This window comes from Henckelia pumila, chromosome 4, assembly GCF_033568475.1.
Source record: "Henckelia pumila isolate YLH828 chromosome 4, ASM3356847v2, whole genome shotgun sequence".
Lineage (NCBI taxonomy): Eukaryota > Viridiplantae > Streptophyta > Magnoliopsida > Lamiales > Gesneriaceae > Henckelia > Henckelia pumila.
The window spans coordinates 200408974-200429582 of record NC_133123.1 but is presented as its reverse complement, the minus strand read 5'-3'; the positions used below and the strand labels follow the sequence as shown (position 1 = coordinate 200429582).

At 36.4% G+C, this 20609-nt stretch overlaps 1 protein-coding gene across 2 annotated transcripts; it reads left to right on the top strand.

The window, feature by feature from the left end:
* Nucleotides 1-1506: 1506 nt before the first annotated feature.
* Nucleotides 1507-6075, top strand: LOC140866545 (homeobox-leucine zipper protein ANTHOCYANINLESS 2-like). 2 transcript variants are annotated; one of them, XM_073271562.1, is made up of 9 exons: nt 1507-1794; nt 1946-2166; nt 2260-2377; nt 2478-2668; nt 3068-3143; nt 4334-4413; nt 4784-4880; nt 4968-5011; nt 5920-6075. In XM_073271562.1, exons 1-4 carry the CDS (start codon nt 1699-1701, stop codon nt 2520-2522), a joined length of 480 nt encoding a protein of 159 aa, XP_073127663.1. In that variant the 5' UTR covers nt 1507-1698; the 3' UTR covers nt 2523-2668; nt 3068-3143; nt 4334-4413; nt 4784-4880; nt 4968-5011; nt 5920-6075. The 2 variants fall into 2 exon arrangements, with proteins under 2 accessions (XP_073127663.1, XP_073127662.1); XM_073271561.1 differs by having other exon boundaries at nt 1943-2166.
* The last annotated feature ends 14534 nt before the right edge of the window (nt 6076-20609 follow it).

The following is a 20609-nucleotide window of genomic DNA, read 5'->3' as shown; positions in this document are numbered from 1 at the left end:
ATTCGAAAACAACCATGCTCTTGGTATAGAATTTAATTAAAACAATTCTATTTCATAAATAAAATCCATAATAAATATTTTGTACAACTCAAAATTCTCAAAAATGGAATAAACTTTGCAGAAATGTCTTACAACTTAAAAATAAGAATAATAACGATAAAAGCTCAAAAATTATCTTCCTCGACATCCCAATACATATCTTGTTCTTGCTCATCTAAGTCGTCATCTTGATAAAAAGTTAAGGGAGTGAGCGTTTTGGGAAACACTCAGCAAGTGGGAGCCGATCAATCATACCAAAAATACATATATATAGATATATTCATTTGAGAAAACACATACTTGAATTTCAAGCCTGTCATATTTTAAAACATATCATCTCTTAGCATGTCTCATCATAACATAGCATAAAACATCATCATCATAACAAAATTGACATGATTTACATATTTTTGCCAGACACTAAAATTCATCTCATTATTTGTGGCTAACTGATCAGTCCCCTATATGTAATCCATCTAAGGGGTGAGATCATTTGTCGGTTATTCTTACTAACCGCATCAAGGCCATAACATAACATATTTCAAAAACTTTCTTTTCACTTATAATTCGAGTCATAACAGTTCCAAAGAATACTTTTAGCAAAATCATATCACGAATAATAATTACATAACAAGATTCCAACAAATATCATGGACGATCGAAATTTTTCAAACATACATAAGCTTTTAAAACAAAAGCCCAAGTACCGAATTTATTCGTGCAAGAATCAATAACTTGAATAGGCAAAGCTTATGCTCGAAAATTATGAATTGAACTTTCGAAAATTCCACTTAATTTGCTTTCTCAAGTGTTGGCAGATTATTGGACAAGATTTTCTTTCCAATTCCCTATGCCATCTCACGTTAATATGAAGATAATTGAGACAAATCTTTAACTCCAAGTGGCAGCTTACTCTTCCAAATTATGAAGGAGAATTGGTAGCCTTCAGAAGCCTATTGCTAGCCTAGCTTTTCTCGAAAATATGGAGAGGAAAGAGAGAATGAGTGATTTTTTCATAAGCCATGAGCCTTTATTTATAGGCACTTACAAGAATAAGCTTAAGATAGAAAAAAATTTTGATATTCTAAGTGTGTATAAAATTTCCATTTCTCGAGATTTGATTCCCTACAAATCTAGATCTTCTAATATTTTCAACCTTAATTATCATTACAACAAAAATTCTCATACACAACACTTAAAAGACAATGTTTTTTTTCAAAAAAACGCTCATAAACAATGCTTTTTCCAAAAAGCGTTGTCGTTTTTTAAATTACAACGCTTTTTAGGTCAAAGACAACGATTTGAAAAAGTTTTTTCTATTAGCGTCTTTTCTCTATGTATAACAACTATTTTTAATAAGTGTTGTGGATGAATTTTTTTTTAAAATAAATAAAACTTAAAATACATCTACCAAACCTTCACGTTGAAAAAATAAACCCAAAATCCCCAAATCCTTGTGACCATTTCTCCCTCTCGTTTTTGCTTTCTTTCGATTCCAACTCTTTCTTTTCCATCATTCACGATTTTTTCCGCTCAGTTGCAAAAATCTTGTAGTTGACGAGCTTGAAGAAGGCCTTGAAGAGGGACATCTTGTAGTTGACGAGCTTATTCGCAGTCCGGAACCTTGTTCTAGTACTTGGCGACTTCGGCGACGAGGCGATGGCCATAAGGTCTAGGGCTTTGCGACATCAACACATGCCCATCGTTGCCATTTCTCACCCCCTGCCTTCTGTCGCAGTCTCTCGCAGCCAAGCCGTACGTGTTCAATTCTTCTGGCCTCTCTTTAGCCCTAACTTGTACACCCCTCTTTTTTTCCCTTCATATGTATGTGGGGGAGGATTTATATCTTTTTAATGGATTTTTGTTTACTTGGGCTTCTGTTTTTGTTCCGTTTTGTTTTTAGCAGGATACAGGTGTCGGAGCTGGTCAAGGAGAGGTGGCGAGAATGGGGGAAACTTTTGAATTTGGTAATGTCGGCGGAAGGAAAATGAGAGATGAAGAGCACGAGAGTAGATCTGGGAGTGATATTATAGACGGAGCCTCAGGAGATGAGCTAGATGCTGCGAACAAACCTCTGATGAAGAAAAGATACCACCAACACACTCAGCAAATCCAAGAACTTGAGGGGTGTGTATTATTCATCGCTTTAATTATAATGTTGATTTTGTTGGTAATATTTTTTGTTGATATTTTGTTTTTGGATGTCTCTTTTATTTTTAGTCTCTTTAAGGAGTGTCCTCACCCTGATGAAAAGCAAAGAATGGAGCTTAGCAGAAGGCTTTGCCTGGTTTATAGACAAGTCAAATTTTGGTTTCAGAATAGAAGAACTCAAATGAAGGTATGTACTAGGAAAGCCTTTTTGCCTCTTTAATTTTCTTTTGCATAATTGGTGGGTCTTTGTCCTAATCCCAGCCGCCCCAAACATGAACCTGTTATAGATTTTCAGAAGGTTTACAAAAGCTTCCGAAGGAGGAGAAAGCTAGCTGATTGCGCAGTTATTGTAGAACAGAGTTGATGGAAGCTATTGGATTTTGCAAAATTGAAACACAGTTCCATAGCTTTCTTTGACATTGATAAGCATGAGACTGCGATTTCACGATGGTCACGGGGGAGAACAAGAGCTGCTAAGGTATTTTTTTGCTTTTGAATATCGTTTGATGTCTCTAGCTAGCAATCTAATGCTGCGTTTTGCAAGTTGGAAAGGGTTTATCCAAGAATTTCAATGCCCACGAACTTTCTTTGCAACATTCGCTCGAAGCTCTAAATACATTGAAACTCTTCTACTTTCTTGAGTAGAGAGTAGGTAGCCAAGTGATCAAGAATTCATAATGATTTATTCCATTTTTTCGTTTAACGGATTGATCCCCATCACGGTATGGGCACAATCTACATTTCTATTAAACAAAATGGTTGAATTCTCAAAGCAAAGAGCCCTTCTTTTACTAGTATATATATATGTGTTCACTTGATAATTAATTAGATATAATTTTGTGTTGCTACATGCTAATAAACAATGCAATTTGTGCAGGCTTGATGTAGGAGAAGGAAAGGATGCTAATCTCGTTTTATTCTTTCATTGGTCTAAACCGAATATGTCTCCATAGGTACTGAAATTTGAGATTGACACATCACATCTCTACCTTAATAATGGTAGAATAGCTTCTCAGTCAATTAAAGTAAGCTTCAATAATAGTATTGTATCATTTTGCCAAGTTTAAGTTTTTGGAGTTTTTATTAAAACTTTATAATCAGATTGAAGGAGTCATTATGGCAGGGATCTTTACTTGGATTTAGGGTTCAAGATCCTTTTATTTTATTTGAAGTTAATTATCAACTATATATAGGCTCCAATTATGATCAAACGCATTAGCTCATTTAATATTAAATAAATTATTATCTAGTTATGTTGATGAATTTGCTAGACTTGGTAGCTATTGATCGTGATTTGGATTCCAATTCGGCTCTAAAGTATGTTTGGACCAGTTTTTAGCTTGACTAGTCTTTGATACTTTTAAAGACGAATCAAATGATATTTGAGTTTGATTCATAGTGAGATTCGAACCTCGGGACCTTTTGAGGGTTGATCTCTTTGTATTTTCAGTTGCTTTTATTTTATCCATCAAAATGATCATTAATATTTTTTATCAGGAGTTGTCTTGGTGCTTTCACTATTCCATGTTTCATTTGATAGTTTTACAGTGATTATCTTATTTATTCTTCTTCCAATCTGTTAAGTTTGTGGTGGTTCATTTTGAGCAGAAAGAGGTAGAATTTGTGTTCAACGACATCCCAGAGCCACTCGGTGTGTATTAAGATTTTATCTTTTTGTATCGAACTGTCATGCAAGTGGAAAATACATCTATCTGGCAATTGAGTTTTGATTAGTTTTGTGGCTTGTTTAGCCTATGTTGGTATGCTCCCCTATTTTTATTTATTATTATTATTATTATTATTATTATTATTATATTATTATTATTACTATTACTATTATTATTATTATTATTATTGTTATTATTATTATTATTATTATTATTATTATTATTATTATCATTTTGAGCTTTTTAAATGATAATTTGATTGCAGATTTATTGTGAGATTATGATGACTTGTTTCTCTGAGCTGTTTATTTATCCTTTGTTATGGAAATGAATTCTACAGTGAGAATGCTTGTTGTTTTTTTCTTGAATTCTTTCCATTGTATTACCAAGTATTTATGTGAAATTTAGGTTTGCTTGGTTTTTCATTCGTAATTTATGATTTATGATGCGGAGTTTTTGTTGTATTAAACAAGTAGATGGTGGCCAGCTTAATTTGGTGTGGTGACTTCAGAGGTATATATGCTTTAGATGCCACCACTGCAATGGGACTTTCAAGGTTTGTGTTTTAGATTCTTATATCTATTCTCTTTGATATGCATATCTTGGATCCTTAGATGAGTTTGGGCTTCTAGATCTCTGTGAATAGGTTGTTCTTGATCAGGGATGGAACTTAAAGTGAAAATATTTGATTAGGAAGAAATCACAAGTTTAGACAAAGGCTGATCTTATTTTAATGTTTGAGCATGATGTTTAGCTAATAATAATTTGTTCGGATCAATTAGTTTTTGCAAATCTGAAAGTAGTGATGCTAAAGTTGCTTCAATGGATCTACTTCAAATCAAGTTCGGAGAACCTAGTTTTCGAATTAACGGAGTAAAGATTTGGGTATATTGCTGACAATCTTGTGGTGAAATGTAAAATTGCAGCTGGCGAACTACAATTCTTTTGAGGGTGTTGTGTATTGTAGGACACACTTTGATCAGCTCTTCAAGAGAACTGGCAGCCTAGACAAAAGCTTTAAAGGTAAATCACAATTATAAATATAGTCAGTTTCAATTTTTTGATTTGCATAAGAAGACCACTTTATATTCTTGCGCTTGTGTTAATCAGGAACGCCTAAGATTGCAAAATCGGAGAAGCCTGGCGATGTTGAGGTAATTTAGAAGGCTTATAATTGTTGTGCTTGGGATAATTTTCAGGTTAGATAGGCAGACACTATAGACATAAACAATTGGAACCTGCTGTCTCGTATGAATTCATGGATTTGTTTCATTACAAAAATAAACAAGAGGCAAGATTTCATTTTCTATTTTTAAGTTTGTGTGTTGTATTCAGTGTAATTCAGATACCTTGCATCGATATTGTCACATAGACACCTTCCTTTCATTTCTGTAAGAACTGTACTGTACCAAGAGAAACACTGATGACAAAGTATGGTGTCTTTATATACAAGAGGCAGTAACAAAGGCTAAAATATTGCACTATGAGCTCATGCATTATAACGACAGTTTCAAGGTTACTTCAATGCTTGTAGCCATGATTCTGCCTCTTAGTTTTCTTTTTTCTTTCTCTTTTGTTGTCTTATTTCTCATATCTAATAGAAGATTCTACATGTTCACCACTGTGCTCAAAGCTTGTAGGATTCGTACATGATCACGTAAACTAGATCAAAGTTTTTAAATTCTCTTCTGATACCATGTGAATAAGGATCGGATGGGGCAACAGCCCCTGTTGGCCCCCTTTTTGTTCTGCCATTGTGAAGTGGACTTTGAATGAATCTATCTGTTATCATATCTCTAAGGTTTAAGATGTCTTGACTCGTGCAAAACATTATACTTTTCAAGGCCATGGTGCTCCCTTCAGATGTTGCTTTTGTGAAAATATTTTTTCCCCAGGAGGTGTATCTATTGCGTTTTTCACATACACATCAAATTAAAGTGTTTCGTTATTGCGTCATATTTGTTGTATGTTTGGTTGTTCTTAAATATTTATGTTTATTTTTCACTTTGATCCATTCATATTTGTTTTAAGTTTTTTTGTTCTTATTTTTAATAATTTACAGTATGAAGATAAAAATTAAAGGAAAAGAGATTCTTGCGGCTTTTATGAAAGTTCGGGACGCTAACATGTGTTGAAGGGAAGGATCAAAGTTTTTCGAGATTATTGATTAGTTTTTTCATAGAGTTCATTGATTTAGATTTCATTTAATAATACTGGAAGATTGTATATTAAATTTTATTTTAGAAATTTTTGAATTTCAAGTGATTTATAATATTGAAAATTTGTGATTTAATTTTTTTGTTTTTTATTTAAAAAAAGACAACGCTTTTTATGTGTTATTTTTTTATCAAAAACGACTACGTTTTTATTAAACGACAACGCTTTTTATGCGTTACAATGTTTTTTATGCGTTGTTTTTATCAGAAACGACAACGTTTTTTACGCGTTGTCTTTGCCCAAAACGACAAAGTTTTTTATGCGTTGTCTGTGCCCAAAACGACAACGCTTTTTTCGTATTGTCTTTGAGCGTGGTCAAATCTTACCGATCGAGCGAGCTCAAAAACTACAATTCTCTGTTTTGTATTTTAAGGCCTCGCTCGATCGGTCAAATCTTGCCGATCGAGCGGCCTCTCTGCCCAGAAAATCTGCATAATTTATTTTGCTGTCAAAGCTGAAATCCAATCCCATAATTCATACAACATCAACTCAAAACATGATTTATGAACTCAGGAACATGCATATATACATATATGAAGCCTCAAACATCAATTCATGCATAATATACTAGCTTTTACAACAACTTCTAGATCACAAACTAATTAAAAGCATGATATTACACAACTTGTTCAAAAGTTCTTCCAACATATCAAGCTAAAGTATTCTATCATGCTAGCCAAACTTCTAAGTGCATATACAACCCGAGTCCTCACGTGCTAGACTTTCTCCCGGCTGTCTATGACGTCGATGACTAGCTTCTGCCCCATCTGTTGTTATGCACACATACAAAACAAGACAACAGCCGGATAAACACTGGTGAGAAATCATTCTCAGTATAATCGACATATATAAAGCGTTAACGTAATCATATCAACTCCATTCATACTCGACTCAACAATAGAGTAAATAACGCATATATCGATTAAGAATTGATTCATAAAACGTCACTGCCATCAAGATTCGTAACCGATCTTAACATGGATATCCATCTATCGTAGTCATCTCGGCTAGAAAATAAGGTTAACCGCAACCTTGACATAGAATCAATTCAATATACTATCATATCGACTCAAACTCAAAGATCCACTACCTGGGATAGATCGACAACATCATAATCAATTCAAAACAATAAACAAGTATGTTATTTTGGCGGGACAACTCAAGTAATGTCATTCTCGAGTTACAATTCCCTGACTTGCGATGTCATCATTATACCTTCAAATATCTCGGTTCTAAATTCTTCAATCTGAAATATAACAATCAAAATACTCATATCAAACTTCATTCAAGCTTATTATATCATAAACGAATCAAAACCATCAATCGATCGTCAATCAAACTTATTTCAAACCTCAACTCTTTCTTCTTCGGTTTAACTCGGCGTCTTGAATCGTTGGCCTTCAAAACTCAACTGAAACTGAAGAATAAAAATGCTATAACATTCATAACATCTAGATAAAGACTTCAGCTCAGTCATAGGCTATCAAAACAGTCTAAAAACACGATTCAACGGCGTAGCGATTGAAAATCGATAACCGACGAAATATCGAAATCAAATCTAAATTCAACTCAATTGATACGTATATTCAATTCAATAACCAGCATCCAAATCTTCATACCAACTACTTAACATATCAAATACAAGCTGGAATTCATGGTTGAGTACAAATATCATAAGCTATTCAATCCAGTTTTGAATATACGAGCAATAGAATCTCAAGAACATAATTAAACCATAAAATCTGATCTCTGTTCATATCTGATTTCGAAACCTAACTAAAACATCATAACACTTACACGAGATCGAAGCCCTCGTCGTAAGGATTCAAGAACACTTTTCAGAATCGAATTCGGACAACCGGAGCAAAAGTTACAAAGATTTGAAAATCACAAATCCAAAGGAAAAGAAAGGATCTCGGCTTCTCCTATCAAATTTTGAATTGGAATGAAGATTACACGTGCACATGATGATACATCAAATAATAATCTGATAACTTTAATTATATTCACTTTAGTCCCTCAAATCTTCAATATTTGCAGTTTGGTCCTCAGCCATTATATTAATTCAATTTCAATCCTAAATAATTTAAGAATATTAGAATTTAAATCAAAACTCTAAATATTCTCAAATTAAATATACTTGGATTAAAATTTATTAAATAATCCTGGATTAAATAAAATAATCCCGGGTCTTACATTTCTCCTCCACTAAGACATGAGTTCGTCCTCGAATTCGTAAGCAGTATAAATATGCAGTATGTATACTCATAAGAATAACAGAAAACTGAATAAGAACTCACATCAGTGGAATAGATAAGGAAATATCTGTTTCATGTCATCTTCAACTTCCCATGTCGCTTCTTCAACTTCGTGCCTACTCCATTGAATCTTCACCAATGGAATGGTCTTCGTCCGGAGTTGCTTTGTTTTTCTATCGAGAATCTGAATAGGTTGCTCAAAGTAGCTAAGAGTATCATCCAACTCAGCTTCATCAGATCGAATCACATGAAATGCATCAGATATATACTTCCTTAACATCGATACATGAAAGACATCATGTATTTCAGATAAAGACATAGGAAGAGCGAGTCGATAAGCTAGATTACCTATCTTCTCGAGAATCTCATATGGCCCAATATATCATGGAGATAACTTTTCTCGTTTGCCAAATCTGACTGTGCCTCTGAATGGTGAAATCTTCAGAAGCACTCTATCCCCCTGTTCAAAAGATAATGGCCGTCGTCGTACATTCGCATATCTGGTCTGTCTGTGCTGTGCTGTTCTCATTCTCTGCTGTATCAGCTTCACTTTCTCAATCATTTGTCGGATCAAATCTGGTCCTAATTCAGGTACCTCAGAAACATCATCCCAATACAGTGGTGATCGGCATTTTTTCCCATATAATGCTTCAAAAAGAGCCATCTCTATACTTGTCTGATAACTGTTGTTATAAGAAAATTCCACGAGTGGTATAGAATCTTGCCATGTAATACCAAAATCAAGTACTACAGCTCTCAGCATATCCTCAAGCGTCTGAATAGTTCATTCAGATTGGCCGTCAGTTTGAGGATGGTAAGCAGTACTCAAATGTAAACGCGTACCTAGAGCTTCCTATAGGATATGCCAAAAGTGCGAAGTAAACCTCGGATCTCGGTCAGATACAATCGACTTTGGCACACCGTGTAGTCTTACCACTTCTCGAATATAGAGATCAGCCATTTGATCATGACGATAAGTCATTCGATATGGAATAAAGCATGCAGATTTCGTCAATCGGTCAACGATCACCCAAACAACATCACATCCTCGAGATGATCGTGGCAACTTCGTTACAAAGTCCATGGAAATGTGGTCCCATTTCCATTCAGGAATCGATAAACTCTATAATAAGCCACCTGGTTTCTTTCTTTCAGCCTTCACCTGTTGGCAATTCAAACATTTGGATACAAATTCAGTCACGTCAGACTTCATTTGTTTCCACCAGTACTCACTCTTCATGTCGTTGTACATCTTTTTGCCTCCAGGGTGAACACTGAAGCGACTGTAATGAGCTTCTTTTAAAATATTCTGTCTCAAGTCTGCATTATTGGGAACATCTATTCGGTTATTCACATACAGAATATCATCATCACTAACCTTGTACTCAGATTGATGTCCTGATTGAATCATTTCAATTGATTTCTGTACATTCTGATCGGCTTTCTGCGCTTCTTTGATACGAATCAGCAATTCTGGCTCAGCACTGATTGCATATACTCTCATCGGCCTTCTACCTGTCACAAATACATACCCAGAACTACAACAATCCTCAATCAAATTAGATACACCTACCGTAGACAAGGATAAAACACATATCTTTCTACTCAGGGCATCCGCTGCTGCATTAGATTTCCCCGGATAGTATTTGATTTCACAATCAAAATTCTTCAATAAATCAAGCCATCGTCTTTGTCTTATATTCAATTCAGATTGTGAGAACAGATACTTCAAACTTTTGTGATCAGAAAAAATTTTAAACTTCTCGCCGTATAAGTAATGTCTCCAGATTTTCAATGCAAATACGATTGCAGCCAATTCAAGATCATGAATCGGATACCTGACTTCATGTGGATTCAATTGTCGAGAAGCATAAGCTACAACATGTCCTTTCTGCATTAAAATACATCCCAAACCCTGGTGAGAAGCATCACAATAAACTACAAAATCACCAGTACCTGTAGGGATTATCAAAACTGGCGTTGTAGTCAATCTCTTCTTTAATTCGATAAAACTCCTTTCGCACGCCTCAGACCAAATAAATGGTGCATTCTTCTGTGTAAGCTGTGTAATAGGCTTCGCTATCGATGAAAAATCTCAAATGAATCGACGGTAATAACTAGCTAAGCCCATAAAATTTTGAATTTCTGGCACAGATGTCGATCTCTGCCAACTAATCACAGCTTCAACCTTACTCGGATCAACTGAAATGCCATCTCCTGAAATTATATGGCCAAGAAAAATAACTCTCTGCAACCAAAATTCACATTTGGATAACTTGGCTTACAATTTCTCTTCCCTTAATGTCCTCAGTACAATTCGGAGATGATCAACATGTTCACATAGATTCTTAGAGTATATCAAAATATCATCGATAAAGATAATCACAAAGTCGTCTAAATATCTTAGAAATACTCTATTCATCAATTCCATACAAACTGCTGGTGCATTTGTTAGACCAAAAGGCATAACTATGAATTCATAATGGCCATACCTGGTTCTAAATGAAGTCTTAGGAATGTCCTCGTCTCTAACCCTCAACTGATGATAACCGGATCGTAGATCAATCTTTGAATATACCAACGATCCCTGCAATTGATCAAATAAATCATCGATACGAGGTAAAGGATAGCGATTCTTTACCGTTGCTTTATTCAATTGCCGGTAGTCAATACATAATCTCATCGATCCGTCTTTATTCCTAACAAATAGTACCGGAGCTCCCCAGGGTGAAACACTCGGTCTGATATATCCCATGGCCAACAAATCTTCGAGTTGGTCTTTCAGTTCTTTCAGTTCAATCGGTGCCATACGGTAAGGTGCTTTCGATATCGGCTGTTTACCTGGCATCAATTCAATACTGAATTCTACCTCTCTAAATGGTGGCAATTCCGGAATCTCATCAGGTAATACATCAGCAAATTCATTTACCACTGGCAGATCAGTCAATTTCGGACTAGTCTTTAGTACATCAATTGCATAGATCAGAAATCCCTCTGCTCCCCTCTGTAACAAATCATTCATAGCAATAACAGATATCAAGGGAATTTTAGATCTAGCACCCTTACCATAAAATTTCCATTCGTCAGCCATCATTGGTCGGAACCTTACCATCTTCTGAAAACAGTCAACTATTTCTCTGTACTTGGTTAGCATATCGATACCGATAATACAATCAAAATCAGACAAACAAGAACGATACAATCGAGCTCAACTTCATTACCTTCATACTGTAGTACACAGTTTCTAACAGACTTCACTGATACTATACCTTTTCCCAACGGTGAAGATATAGACACTACAGTAGTTAATGACTCAACAGGCAATGAATACAATGTAACAAATTGTTCAGAAACGAAGGTATGCGACGCACCAGTATCAAATAAGACATAGGCAGGATAACCATAAAGAGAACAGTTACCTGCAATCACATCGTCCGGTGCCGCTTGTGCTTGCTCCTCTGTCAATGCAAACACTCGTGCTTGTTGCCTCGGAGGTTGATTCACCGTCTGACCTTCCTCCTCTACTCTGTGCTGCTGACTGTGGTTGGAAAGAATGAACAGAAGTCATTTGTCTTTCAGCCTGTGCTACTGGTCTAGATGATCCAGTACCCTGAGCACCTTCAGAACCTCGCTGTGGATAGACTCTCGCAAAGTGTCCCATCTTGTTGCAAATATGACAGCTGCCAAACACACCTCGGCACTGCTCATTGGTATGTCGACCTCCACATTTGGTGCAATAAACATCTGACCTCTGTCCAGCTCTAGACTGTCGGGAACTACCTGAGCTAGAAGAGCTACTACCACCTGATCTCTTGAACTGTTTGCTCTTACCCTTGAAGAAACTTTTCTTTCCACTGCTGCTACCTCCAGCTTCAAATCGAGGTGGCTGTGGAATCTGTGGTTGTTCTTGTGGTTGCTTCATAGGTTGGGAAACAAACTGAGCTCCTCTTTGTTTCAGTATTCCTGCTTCTGCACCCTTTGCACGATTCAGAGCATCGGCAAAAGTATTCGGTCTTCTCGAATTGACAAGAGTGAACACATCGGGATTCAAGCCATTTATAAACTGATCAGCTTGAGCTTCGTCACTGGCAGCGACATGTGGAGCAAAATTCATCAAACTCGTAAATTTGGAAACATAATATTCGATATTCATTTGACCCTGTTGCAAACTTGCGAATTCCGCTCCCTTGTCCTTGCGATAAGACATAGGAAAGAAACGTTGATAGAAAGCAGTTCGAAATACAGACCAGGTAATAACAGTACCTTGATTTTCCAACGCTCTCTTCGACGCTATCCACCAACTCTTGGCAAGGCCATGTAGTTGATGAATTACCAGTCTCACACGACGATCATCTGTATAATCAAGGGACTCGAATAACTTCTCAATATCTTCCAGCCAATTCTCGCAATCCACAGCATTCTCAGTTCCTTGCAATTTCGGTGGTTTGAATGACTGGAATCGTTTCAGAAGTTTTTCCATCGGATTAGCATCACTAAACTCATCAATAGAAGTACTACCCTGTCCATGTTCAGTTGCTGTCATCGGTATCTATGCAGCATTCGTCTGTTCGGGCTGATTCATGGCCAATGTCTGTCTAACCCTCGGTGCTGGTTGGGGAGGCATATCTGATAATCAAATAGATTAGTGCACAATTCAATCGCAGCTATAATAAATCTGTTTCAGTCCGCCTCTGATAAACACACCATGCCTTCTCAAAAGATCGAATCTGATTCAGTTTCAATCCAAAATGCTTCCAATCATATCAGATAACAGATAGCATGAAATTCGTAAGTAAATCAAGTCAGATAATAACCATGCTTCACGAATAAATAAATCAGAATACAAGACTCGATCTACCCCGCTCATCTATTCTCAGTCCGAGAAACATAAGCTCTGATACCACCTGTTGTGGGGACCTCGGGTTGCTAATCTCATCTTAGGGCAATTAATGATTAATAAACAATTAATCAAGTGTTTAAAAGAATACTCAAACCAAAAAAAAACATTTTTAAATCTTGCACCTCGCTCGATCGGTTAAATCTTACCGATCGAGCGGGCAAAGAAATCTCAATTCTCGGGTCTGAGTAAATTTTGTCCTCGCTCGATCGGTCAAATCTTACCGATCGAGCGAGCTCAAAAATTACAATTCTCTGTTTTGTATTTTAAGGCCTCGCTCGATCGGTCAAATCTTGCCGATCGAGCAGCCTCTCTGCCCAGAAAATCTGCATAATTTATTTTGCTATCAAAGCTGAAATCCAATCCCATAATTCATACAACATCAACTCAAAACATGATTTATGAACTCAGGAACATGCATATATACATATATGAAGCCTCAAACATCAATTCATGCATAATATAATAGCTTTTACAACCACTTCTAGATCACAAACTAATTAAAAGCATGAGATTACACAACTTGTTCAAAAGTTCTTCCAACATATCAAGCTAAAGTATTCTATCATGCTAGCCAAACTTCTAAGTGCATCTACAACCCGAGTCCTCACGTGCTAGACTCTCTCCCGACTGTCAATGACGTCGATGACTAGCTTCTGCCCCATCTGTTGTCATGCACACATACAAAACAAGACAACAATCGGATAAACTCTGGTGAGAAATCATTCTCAGTATAATCGACATATATAAAGCGTTAACGTAATCATATCAACCATATTCATACTCGACTCAACAATAGAGTAAATAACGCATATATCGATTAAGAATTGATTCATAAAACGTCACTGCCATCAAGATTCGTAACCGATCTTGACATGGATATTCATCTATCGTAGCCATCTCGGCTAGAAAATAAGGTTAACCGCAACCTTGGCATAGAATCAATTCAATATACTTTCATATCGACTCAAACTCAAAGATCCACTACCTGGGATGGATCGACAACATCATAATTAATTCAAAACAATAAACAAGTATGTTATTTTGGCGGGACAACTCAAGTAATGTCATTCTCGAGTTACAATTCCCTGACTTGCGATGTCGTCATTATACCTTCAAATATCTCGGTTCTGAATTCTTCAATCTGAAATATAACAATCAAAATACTCATATCAAACTTCATTCAAGCTTATTATATCAGAAACGAATTAAAACCATAAATCGATCGTCAATCAAACTCATTTCAAACCTCAACTCTTTATTCTTCGGTTTAACTCGGCGTCTTGAATCGTTGGCCTTCAAAACTCAACTGAAACTGAAGAATAAAAATGCTATAACATTCATAACATCTAGATAAAGACTTCAGCTCAGTCATAGGCTATCAAAACAGTCTAAAAACACGATTCAACGGCGTAGCGATTGAAAATCGATAACCGACGAAATATCAAAATCAAATCTAACTTCAACTCAACTGATACGTATATTGAATTCAATAACCAGCATCCAAATCTTCATACCAACTACTTAACATATCAAATACAAGCTGGAATTCATGGTTGAGTACAAATATCATAAGCTATTCAATCCAGTTTTGAATATACGAGCAATAGAATCTCAAGAACATAATCAAACCATAAAATCTGATCTCTGTTCATATCTGATTTCGAAACCTAACTAAAACATCATAACACTTACACGAGATCGAAGCCCTCGTCGTAAGAATTTCAGAACACTTTTCAGAATCGAATTCAGACAATCGGAGCAAAAGTTACAAGGATTTGAAAATCACAAATCCAAAGGAAAAGAAAGGATCTCGGCTTCTGCTCTCAAATTCTGAATTGGAATGAAGATTACACGTGCACATGATGATACATCAAATAATAATCTGATAACTTTATTTATATTTGCACTTTAGTCCCTCAAATCTTCAATATTTGCAATTTGGTCCTCAGCCCTTATTTTTATTCAATTTCAATCCTAAATAATTTAAGAATATTAAAATTTAAATCAAAACTCTAAATATTCCTAAATTAAATTTACTTGGATTAAAATTTATTAAATAATCCTGGATTAAATAAAATAATCCCGGGCTTTACAGACTCCTTTCTTCAAATTAAGTTCACGACTAGTCAAACTAGTTTCACTCTTAATATGCACTAGAATATTTAGAGCATTTTTCATTGAGATTTTTTTTGCCTTTTCTCCCAAGATGAAAGACAAAAATTGGAGAATAATGGGGATGAAGGGGACGACCACTACATAGAATGAGAGAAGGAATATTGCTTGTCTTGATATTTAAAAAGTGTGTTATGACAAAAGACAAAGCGTGCATGAAAAAAGTAAAAGCATGCATAGAAAAGTGTGCATTTTGTATTTAACCCTTCATATTCACTCTCTCTCATGTATTGTATATATTATATATATATATATAGAGTTTTTTTATGGTGCCCAACTCATATGCCCAACTCCATGCCCACCATGTACAATATGTGAGTTGACCAACACAATTGATGAGTTGACTTATCACATATTGTACATGGTGGGCATAGAGTTGGGCATATAGAGTTGGGCACCATAAAAGAACTCTATATATATATATATATATATACATGGTTCATGAACTTAATATTTAATTAATTATCAAACTCAAACACATGTAAGTTTAATCAATTAATTAAATTTAACTTGAACTCATTCAAGCCCACTAGTATAATCATTATTCAACACTATTTCTATTTGGACTCTACAAGACCCAACATTGTTTAATTAATTCAACACTTAAATTAATTTAATTATTTGGACTCTACAAGGCCACTAGTGTTTAATTAATTAAACACTTGAATTAATTTAATTAAGTTCATAATAATAATTTTGAAAATCACAATTTTCAAAAATAATTATTTTTCAAATCAACTTTTAATCTTGGAACACATTCACAAAATTAAAAGTTACTTTCCCATTTATTCTTCTTTAGAAGTCATACTTCTAATTTATTTCACTTATAAACTCCTTCATAAGTCGTTCAACACATTGAACTAATTTTATTCTCAACGGGATCTAGAAAGCTCATACTTGTGTGAACATCAATGGTTCATTGATACAACTAGCAGTGGGTTCACATCTCCATGTGATTCGGGATCAACAAGTCCATTATATGAGCATACCCTATATAGCTCCATTCTTATTTATCAACTCCTTGATAATAAGAACGTAAAAAAACTCAATTCTGGAAGTACCCAACAAATCATGGTAAACGTCTAGCAGCATCGCTTAAATGACTCCCTAGGTATCAAATGATAGTGCCTGCAAGAACCATTCAATTATGGTTAGCGTACAGTACGGTCCCTTCAACTCATATCTCACGACCGATTCGACAACCATTGGGTTTTCGAGAGTTGTCATTGAATCGATAACTATGTGTCATGTCATAGTTGCATCGAATGTGTAATTCAAAAAACCCCTGTCTTAATTACCACCTATTCTGATCAGAGATTTCAAGCTACATATGCATGAGAACACATAGGATATCCATACCTGTAGGTAAGCGGTGAATCTCAGAAATGCATTGATTCATATATGTTTCGACACAACACCCAACATTACCACCTGATGACCTTAGTTGAGTTGATAAACAAGTCAAAGTGAAGCTCTAGCATATAGAGTCTCCATTGTCCCAGGTTATAAGAACTAATAGTGTACAACCATAAACTAGGACTATTCCACTCGATAAGTGATAACCACTTGGAAAGTTCTTTAGGGAGGGCTGTTCAATGCACTCTACAAGGACCACCTATTTTCATGCTTGGACATCACCATGTCCTCTACCAATGAAACGTGGTACTCACATCGCAAATATGAGTTTAGAATATACAGTATTCCAAATATGAGTTTCATGATAGTCATCACATGACCATCACATATTCTTTCTATACAAGGGCTTTATCTATGCATCTAACATGGGTATGCAGATAAAGGTGTGCCAAATTAAATAATATCAAATATTATTAAAATAAATATTGTCATATAAGAGTTCTCTCAAGGACCATCGGTCAACACTTGGTTCGAAGGGCACCTACCCTAACAATCTCCCACTTGCACTAGAGCCAACTACACATTCTTCAAACCCATTGATTCGCGATGCTTATCGAACAATGGTCCTGGTAAAGGCTTAGTTAGTGGATCAACAACATTATCTGCGGAGGCGACTTTGTCTAAAGACACCACTCCTCTTTCCACAATCTCTCGGATGATGTGGTATTTTTTCAAAACACATTTGGATTTCAGATGAGACCTGGAGCAACTCCATTAAGAATAAGGTCCAACTCTTGGACGAAATTCATCATCCAAACTACCTCCTTGTTGCATCTAATGCAACAATTTATTCGGCCTCAGTGGTGGAAACCGCATTGTTGTCTTACTTGGAACTCTTCCAACAGACAGCAACACCATTGAGCATGAATACAAATTCAAAAGTTGACTTTGAATCATCGATATCGCCTTGGAAGCTAGAGTCGGTATAGCCTTCCTGTAGTGACCCTGCATGGTAAAAATGTAGTGACCCTGCACGGTATCACCTACTAACTGGCAACTAATTGCATGCATTAAACTTAATACAGCAAAATAACTTAACAGAGTAAAACGTGCGGAAACATAACCATAAATTACATATCAGCTTAGTATAAAAATGTCAAGCTTATTCATCAGTAGTGATACAACCATATCGAAATACTTAAAAGTAAACATTATACAGCTATAACGAATCCTGCTGTATAACTAACTCCTCAAGGCCTGCTCCCTAATCCTGCCTTGAACCACCAGCTCCGTCCATCCTGCGACCTCCCTAATGGAATAGGGTGTCCAAGATAACAACTAGGACGTGAGCGCTAACGCCCAGTACATAAACATGAGTACACGTATAAATATGATGCATGCAACATGATGACAGACAAAAGGGTCATCTGAAAAGTCATGCTCAGTACCGGCGCCACATGAGTGCTGCCACCGCACGGATCAACCTCTGGGTGCAATCACACTCGTCTAGTACATCAGAGTAGACAGACATAAATGCCCCCGCCGTCGCGGTACTCTCAGTGACAGACTATCGAGTATAGAGCTGAGCGGCTCTATAGTCAGGTATAACAAGGTATAGGCTCAACGTGTATATGCACATGACATATGAATATAGAAAGCGGTAAATCATATATCATGCCATATAATAATGCCAAATAAATGCAACATATAAACATGTATACTCGCTGGCAATCTCAGTCAATATGTACGTACCTCTAGGCTAGTTCAAGTATAGTAGGATCCTAGGTTCCAAGCCTATATTCAAAAGTTCACCGTATCACTACATAAATTCTATAAGCCTTAATTAAGCTAATAAGTACCCCCCAAAACTTAAACAGATTCCCGGACCATACCTTCGTCCGTAGTTAGCCCTTTGGAGTCGCTAGTCCCGGATGACTATAACCACACCTTGGTTATTCCAGAACCTCTATTATAACCGATAGGGCCCTCAAGTGTATATCTCACACTATATAACTGAAGAAAGAAACTCGGGAATTCGTATTTAGAAATGAATCTGGGAAGCCCTATTTATAGGCAAAATTCCCGGCCAGGATCGGAACTTCCGATTTTAGGATCGGAGCTTCCGATCCAGCTCATTGCATGCATGTGTGACACGTCGGGATCGGAACTTCCGATCGGGTGATCGGAGCTTCTGATCTGCTCTACGTTCAACACTTGTCAAAATTCGTGGCTGAGTCATCGAGCATTGCTGGCAGCTGGAGATCGGAACTTCCGTTCCAGGATCGGAGCTTCCGATCTCTGTGCTTCCGATGAGGTTCCGAAGTGGCTGGGATCGGAGCTTCCGATCTGGGTTCGGAGCTTCCGATCCGGCCCAAAGTCAAAAGCCCATATTCTCTTCCGAAGTCTAATAGCACTCCGAAATTGATTAATTACCAACCCTTAATCATGTTTATCATATTATTATCTTAAAATAAAATCTGGGTTACTACACTTCCAATTTTAGTTCTACACCCCATAGACCAAGAATACATTCTTAGGCCTTCTCAAGTACTTGAGGATGTCTTTCACAGCTTTCATGTGGGGACGATCGGGGTTCAATTGATATCTTCTTGCAACACTCAGTTCAAATACCACGTCAAGTTGTGTACATATCATCGCATACATGATACTACCAATAGAAGATGTGTGTCATCGTCACTATCTCTGCATTAGTCTTGGGAGACGTGGACTTGGATAGTGACATGACATGACACATTGGTAGATGTCCTCTCTTGGACTCTTCCATTGAGAACCTCTTCACGATGGTATCAATGTATGTAGACTGGGTGACACCAAGAAATCTTTTCGATCTATCCCGATAGATTTGTATTCTCAATACAAAAGATGTTTTACCCAAGTCTTGCATTGAGAAATTACTCGCCAACCATACTTTAGTTGACTGCAACATTCCTACATCATTCCCAATGAGTAGAATGTCATCAACATAAAGTATCAGGAATGTCATAGCACTACCACTGACCTTCTTATACACACAAGGATCCTCAAGATTCTTAGTAAAACCAAACTCTTTGACTGTACCATAAAATATGAGGTTCGAGCTCCTAGATGTCTGTTTGATACCATAGATAGATCTCTGAATTTTGCATACCTTATGTTCACTTTCGATAGATGTGAACCCTTCTAACTGAGACATGTAAATCTCTTCCTTAATATCCCCATTAATAAAGTTGTCTTCACATCAATCTGCCATATTTCATAGTCATACCATGCTGCTATGGCTAGCATTATACTTATAGACTTGAACATTGTCAGTGGAGAAAATTTTTTCTCAAAGTCAACTCCTTGTCTTTGAGTATAGCTTTTTGCTACCAATCATGCCTTGAATGTCACCACCTTTCCATCCGCCCCAATTTTCCTCTTGTAAATCCATTTACATCCTATAGGAACAATTTTCTCCGATGGATCTACAAGATTCCACACTTGGTTACACATACCCATACCCATACCTAGAGAAATCATCGGTAAAGGTGATGAAGTAAGAATGTCCATGCTTAGTGGTGATGCTTAGTGGATCGCACACATATGTATGGATCAAATCCAACAATCCTTTGGCTCGCTCCACATGGACCTTAAAGGGAATTTTGGTCATCTTTTCATTTAGACAAGGTTCACAAATAGTAAGAGAATTAAAATATCAGACATATCAAACATGTCTTCTCCCACTAGCTTGTTCATCCTTATTAGGGAAATATGACCTAATTGAGCATGCCACAAGTGTGCCGGATTTAGAGTATCTTGTTTTAGCTTTTGTGTTTTGATATTTCTTGGACATTATTCAATGAAATATCT

Bases quoted from the DNA above. Each gene is read 5' to 3' on its own strand.
- LOC140866545 (XM_073271561.1), top strand. From the start codon at position 1,699: ATGGCCATAAGGTCTAGGGCTTTGCGACATCAACACATGCCCATCGTT. The intron at 1,795-1,942 runs GTACGTGTTCAA...TTTTGTTTTTAG, and splicing joins CAGTCTCTCGCAGCCAAGCC to CAGGATACAGGTGTCGGAGC. The intron at 2,167-2,259 runs GTGTGTATTATT...TTTTATTTTTAG, and splicing joins CAAATCCAAGAACTTGAGGG to TCTCTTTAAGGAGTGTCCTC.